At 44.6% G+C, this 6603-nt stretch overlaps 1 protein-coding gene across 1 annotated transcript in view; it reads right to left on the bottom strand.

Annotated features, from left to right (window-relative positions):
* LOC131439220 (uncharacterized) overlaps window positions 1–2346 on the bottom strand; it is a 21512-nt gene extending 19166 nt beyond the window's left edge. The window contains exons 1-2 of the mRNA XM_058609977.1: window positions 962–2346; window positions 48–890 (exon numbers count right to left, since the gene is read on the bottom strand). Coding sequence (XP_058465960.1) covers window positions 48–890; window positions 962–2346 — 2228 coding nt within the window. The remainder of the gene's footprint in view (window positions 1–47; window positions 891–961) is intronic.
* Between the last annotated feature and the right edge of the window lie 4257 nt (window positions 2347–6603).

Genomic DNA, 6603 nt, shown 5'->3' with positions numbered 1-6603 from the left:
GCCTGATTGCCTTGGTGAGTGTGGCTCTTGCTATTCTATAGGGTAACCTTCTTTCCTCCCTTTCGCCGCTGTTTCTAGCTCTCTGCATCCTTCTCCTGGCATGTAGACAACGTGCCCGCAGGTCAGCGATCGTCGAATTCCACCAGTACGCCGGACGTCGCCCATTTCTGGGTTTTCCCATTCTAGGCATGGTTGCATCACACGCACGTGATAGTGTTGCAGTCAGCTCTTCCGCGCTGAGGTTTATTGTGTTGCGCTCGAGCCTCAGTGCTTCCACAAATACGTCCTTGTTAAAGTTCGCTGTTTTCCACTTTCGCTCACCAAACTGCGTTCTGCTTGATTCCACCTGCGAGTTGCGCCCAACACAATACCGGATCGCTTGATGATCGCTGTGGGTGTATTCTTCGCACACTCTCCAGTCCATGCTCCCTATCATTCCCGGGCTGCAGAAAGTGACATCTATGATGGACTCTCGACCATCCTTACGGTAGGTGGTGGTGGTACCGTCATTGGCAAGATCTACGTTCAGCTTAGCTAGGGCCTCCAGAAGACTGCTTCCCCTTGGGTTCGTGAGGCGGCTGCCCCATTCGACCGCCCAGGCATTGAAGTCACCAGCTACTACTACTGGTCTTCGGTCGGTTAGCTCTTCCGTTAGTTTGTCCAACATCCGGTTGAACTGCTCGATCGTCCAACGTGGAGGTGCATAACAACTACAGATGAAGACTCCGTTGATTTTGGCTATAACAAACCCTTCATCTGCGCAGTGCACCACTTCTTGAATGGGGTATTTTCCCACTGCCCATATCGCTGCTGTTTTGGCTCCGTCTGATGTCCAGTTTCCATCTCCGGGTGGAATTTGGTATGGCTCCGAAATTATCGCAACATCGCATCTATGTTCCGCAACAGATTGCCGCAGAAGATGTTGTGCCGTATCACAGTGGTTGAGGTTGATTTGCACTACCTCCACTGGGACTTCGTTGCACTCGCTCGTTTGAAGGCTGGGCATCTGCTACCGCCTGTAGGATGTTTGTTATCCTCCGTGGCAGCGCAAATTAGGCATTTCGGAGGCTTCGTGCAATCTTTTGCCTTGTGACCTTCCTCGCCACACCTTCTGCATAGTTTGCTCCTATCCGGCCCTTGACAGTTCCGTGCGAAGTGACCAAAACCCAGACACTTGAAGCACACGTCCGGTAGCTGGGAAACGCTCAGTGGGCACACAGACCAACCCACACATATTTTCTCCACTTTCAACGCTTTATTAGCTGCATCTACTGGCAGCTTAATTGAGGCTACCTTGGTGCCGTCAGGTCCATTCCTGATACGGATGGTCATCTGGACCTCTCCTAGCTCGCATTGCTCCTTCAGGGCTGATTTTACATCCTCCTCCGTAGTAATCTCGTCCAGATCTTTACACCGGAGAGTCGCTTCCGGGCACAAGGCTCTTACTTCCACCTTGTTTCCGAGGGCTTTCTCGGTAAGCTCCTTGTACGAGATGCTGCCTGCTTTGGGGTTTCTTTTCAGCTCGAGGAGCATCTCACCATTACGAGTGCGCCTAACCTTTTGCACGTCTTCCCCTAGCTCCTTAAGATCCGGGTTCATCCGCATAGCGCGTAGGACTTCGGCGTACGAGTCGTCGCTCGCTTTGACGATGAGAGCCTCGCTCTTATTCCTCGTCCTGACGACATTACGTTTTTTGGGCGGGTTTTTCTTGCTCGCTTTCTCCTTTTTTTTGCCGACGACCTGCCATTCAGTGCGGCTGTTTACCGCGTCGGTTGCTTCTGGTGGTAGTTTAGCTCCAGTGACACGGGCATCCTTGTGTCTCTTGGGACCACCTGGTCTAGCATCTCCTGGCGATGCCCTTGGCCTCTTTGGTGTGAAGAAGGGCGTGGACTGCATCCCAGGGGGGACACTACTCGCCGTGTTGACCTCCCTCTTAGCTGTGTCGGCTTCAGCCCTTTGCATTTGCGCTGCGCGACGTGCCTCTAAGGCAGTTTTCGCCGCTAACAACTCCTTCTCCCCAGCTTCTGCTCTCTGCACTACGCTTTTCCACTCCTTGACAGCTGAACCAAGAGCGCCTTGGAGCTTAATCACCAACGCCTTGATGTCTTTGTGCACGTTGCTTCTCTTATCCACATACTCGTGCAGCTCGTCCACCAACTTTTTCGCTGCCTCTACCCTCGGTGGTTTTGGTGGTTTCGTCCACGCGCTATACTGCTGCTGACCCTGCTGCTCGTTCGTGTGCTGCTTTTGCACCTGCTGGGTTTGCGGCGGCGGTGTCCTCACCAAGCCACTCTTGACAAACGGATTTGTCACTTCTTTCTCAACTTCGATTTCAATTACTTCCATTCTTCAGGGTCCCCACTCCGGGCCGCTATCTCCACTCGTTGTAGTAGTCGCTTATGATCCCTAGGTTATCTTTGCGAGCAGGGAGGCCTAGCGAGGGTTGAACACGTACCTTCATAGGGTTCGTGTCCAGGGCCGGATCAGCGTAAGCCAGGAGTGCTCTCAACTGGGCCTACTACCCACCTTAATTGGTGCGAGTATTGAACGTACCCGGAGGCCTGCCAAGGTTTTAACGGGACGGAGGCAGACGTACTGTTGACCCGCTCGCCGTTTCAAGTCGGTATCACCCTTCCTTACTCAGGGAACAGAACAGCACGAATGTCAGCCCATCATCGTCATCCGATCCGTTATCCGCATCATGTCCGTTGTTGTTCGCCGTGGCCAGTATATAATAATCAGGGTCTTACTGGTATCGAACCTGATGTGCCGGTTGGCACTCCTGCTGGGCTTGTGTGCTTTGAGCGGTACACAGTCGCTTTGCTAGGGCCTACTTGCGGACACATGCAGCTTTTTATAGGAGTTCAACAGAGCCCACTGCCGAACCCCACCACATCCTAGGCAGGCCCCCTAACTCGCAGTGGCCATGGGGAGGGGTCGTTAAGCCCTTGGACTAGTCCCTGCTGCCCCAATGTGTGTGTGTGTGTGTGTGTGTGTGTGTGTGTGTGTGTGTGTGTGTGTGTGTGTGTGTGTGTGTGTGTGTGTGTGTGTGTGTGTGTGTGTGTGTGTGTGTGTGTGTGTGTGTGTGTGTGTGTGTGTGTGTGTGTGTGTGTGTGTGTGTGTGTGTGTGTGTGTATGTGTGTGTGTGTGTGTGTGTGTGAGTGCGAGTATGTATGTGTGCACTTTTAGATGATGTTTGAACGCGCTCAATTTTCTCAGAGATGGCTGAACCGATTTTAACAAACTTCGGCTCGTTTGAAAGCTACAGCCGGGCCATTGATCAAGTTCGAAGATCAAATGGTTGTGACTTTTGGTTCCACTTGACTTTTTATATGATGGTATATGTGAAGAAACCGATAGGGGGGAAATTTCCTTAAAACTGCATGAAACATCGAAATTTAGTGTCATATAAAAAAAAATTTTTTTGAAAAAATCAACTTTTTGGGAAAAATTTTGATATTCCCAAAAAGTCCATTTTTTTAAAAAAAATTTTTTCGAGATGACACTAAATCTCGACGTTTCATGCAATTCTAAGCCCTTCGGCATCAAATTTTTTTTTTCGATTTCGAAAATTTCATGTACTTCCCCCTATGGTGATTTTTCAATATATATGAAAATTCCACTAAGTGGACTGAGAAGGGTTTTTAGATTAGCATCTCTGTTTTCATACATATAGGCAACGCAAATGTCAAGCACTAGTTTGGAAAAATGATGCTGACTGTGTGACATAAACACTGAAGCATGCTTTTGTGAACTACTCGAATCAATCTGAATCAATTGGTGTCAAAATTAGTATCCGAAATTATTTAATAAAAGTATGAAATATATTTTCTTGAGACTGTTATGAAAGAAGAGAAAGGCGTTATAACACCACTAGGTGGATTAAGAAGGGTTTTTTTTTTCATTTAATAATATAAGTTTAAAGGCACACTGCTTAAACTTTAAGATGCCGAAGTCATTTACTAATTTTAAACAACTTAGTATAATTGGGATAATAGTGACCTACTCTGGGAAATCCTGTCTCCAGATGGTAGTCGGCAATGATTGGTGGGTTGGAACTTGTTTCGATGACGTTAGCATCTATCGATAGTGGTCGCATCCTTCTGTCCGTGTGGATCCGCGGGAAGACCCGGCGAGTGGCCCGCATGCTGGTCATCCCTAAGGGCAGCCCTCGGTGAACCACGGTTGGTAATTTTGTAGACGAGAAAAAGAGAAACGGAGAGAAGTAAGGATGCATTAAATATATTGTACAAGGGGGGAAGGCACGAAGGAAATCTAAATTTTCTGAAGAATACGAAACAACAGGTTAGCCTTGTAGATTGATGTTTTTCACGTATATATAGATTAGAAGCATATGAGAACCATCCGGACTTGCCAACTCTGATAACCGTCGCCACAAATGCAGAGACCGCTCTCCGCGAGTCCAACACGCCGGAGATGTGCGTTAAAAGTGTAGTGATTTGACATGAGCCGTGACATAACACGAATGAAATCGCGACTCACGTGCATCCCTCTGAACCAAGGTATCGTTGATACCTTAGGGATAATGGAGTGTAGCCATCATGCCAGTTCGCCAAATCGGCTATGGCTCTTTAAGACATAAATACGGATATATGAGTGCATACCCCGACTATCTATGATTGCTTGGAAGGAAGTCCGGGAAGTTCAATATGTGAAAAACAAAGCCAATAATGCACGAATTCTAACGTTTCCCGAACAGAAATGTTATGGTTCAAACAACAACAAAGAAAACACATTTAGATTCAAATTCCTGCAGACACCATGCCACCACGCCCTTGATTGGCACTCTTGCCGTGACTTGCAATGCCTGCGGGCAACGCATGTTTACAACTATATGTGTGTATTTGTTTTTTTCCTCTGCAAAGTAAGCATGTGATACTCAGTGGAGGAAACACTCGAGATTTTCAAATTCCTTCCACCACCTATCATCGTACAGAGAAGGTGCTGACAAACAAGCAGCCTCCGGTTACCAAAACGGGAAAACTTCACAATGTGTCACGTCTCGTTCGCTTCAACACTTCTGAGTTGTTCTACTGTACAAAATGGGCGCTTTCAAGTGAAAGGAATCGATTCTGAATTCAGCATGACAGCTCCCGGAAAAGACATTTTCGCAGTGTATACAACATTAACCCTAGATCCATTATTGCACGCCTCACAGAGTCTTGCACCGACAGAATTCAGGCGCTCCAATTCTCAAATTTTGCGGCTAAGTGGCTCTCAAGTTCGCACTCGTCTGACTGGAACCGCCTTTGCTCCCAATTTTGTTTGCTTTCTATACCCGGTACTACGTGACGCGGTGTTATTTTTTACCTTTCTCAAATAGAAAGGCTATGCAGTAACAGTGAAACCCGACTATTGAACCGAATTTCATATACCATTCGACTCAGTTCGTCGAGTACGCAAAATGTCTGTGTGTATCTGTGTATGAGTGTGAGAAAAATATGCACTCACTTTTCTCTGAGATGGCTGAACCGATTTTCATAAACTTAGACTCAAATGTAACGCCCCATAGAGTTTGTTATAATTATGTTATAATTTGTTATGGATCTGACTTCTGGTTGCGAAATTACAGGATAATGAGTGAAAAAACTGCACATTCAAAAAGTTGCCTTCATAGAAGTAGATGTTAAAATGATCCATTTTTTACAGAATAGTAAATAATTCTTCTAGTGAACAACCGATTTTTTCGAACTTATAATCAAATTAAAGGATTATGGTCCCATAGAACACCACATTTGACAACTTCACCACATTAGATGGGAATTTAAAAATTTTGAATGCATATCCGTATACACCTTATATTTTTGAGGTCTACAGGTTATACGCAAAGGTAAAATTTAGTACTTTGCAATCCTCTGAGCTGTATAAAAATACTATTTTTTCCGAGAATATGGTGAGACTTGTTCAATTTCCCGAATTAGTTAGAAATGAAACGATGCCTTAAAATAACCAGATGTAAAAACATAAGGTGTATTTAGATTATGTATAGAAGATGTGAATTTCCTATCAACGGTGCCGGTCCAAGTTCGGATAAAGAAGGAGGAGCTACAATATGGAGCCCATAAGCATATCGACCATAGTATAAACAAATCGGATTTTTGTGCTAAATCGCAGTTGGCAAATACTATCTCAAATAAGAATGAGGCCTTCTGGACATGTGGACTTTGGGATAATGTTATTATTACTCCAATGCTCTTATTACTATTATCATTATTATTATTGTTATTATTATTATTATAATTATTATTATTATTTTTATTATTATTATAATTATTATTACTATTATTATTATTATTATTATTATTATTATTATTATTATTATTATTATTATTATTATTATTATTATTATTATTATTATTATTATTATTTGTATAATTATCATTATTATTTCATAAATATATTTCTAATCTTCCCCACAAGCACAATGATTTGCAACGGAAAGACCAATTCGAAGGAGATGTGCATCTAACGTGTACTGGTTGGACATGAGTCTGGATATCACACGAATGAAGTCCCTACTCACATCCAGCCCCCTGAACCATGCCTTTGTCGGTATTTTAGGGATAATTAAGTGCATTATCT

This window comes from Malaya genurostris, chromosome 3 (assembly GCF_030247185.1).
Source record: "Malaya genurostris strain Urasoe2022 chromosome 3, Malgen_1.1, whole genome shotgun sequence".
Lineage (NCBI taxonomy): Eukaryota > Metazoa > Arthropoda > Insecta > Diptera > Culicidae > Malaya > Malaya genurostris.
This window is presented reverse-complemented; position numbering and strand designations above follow the sequence as displayed.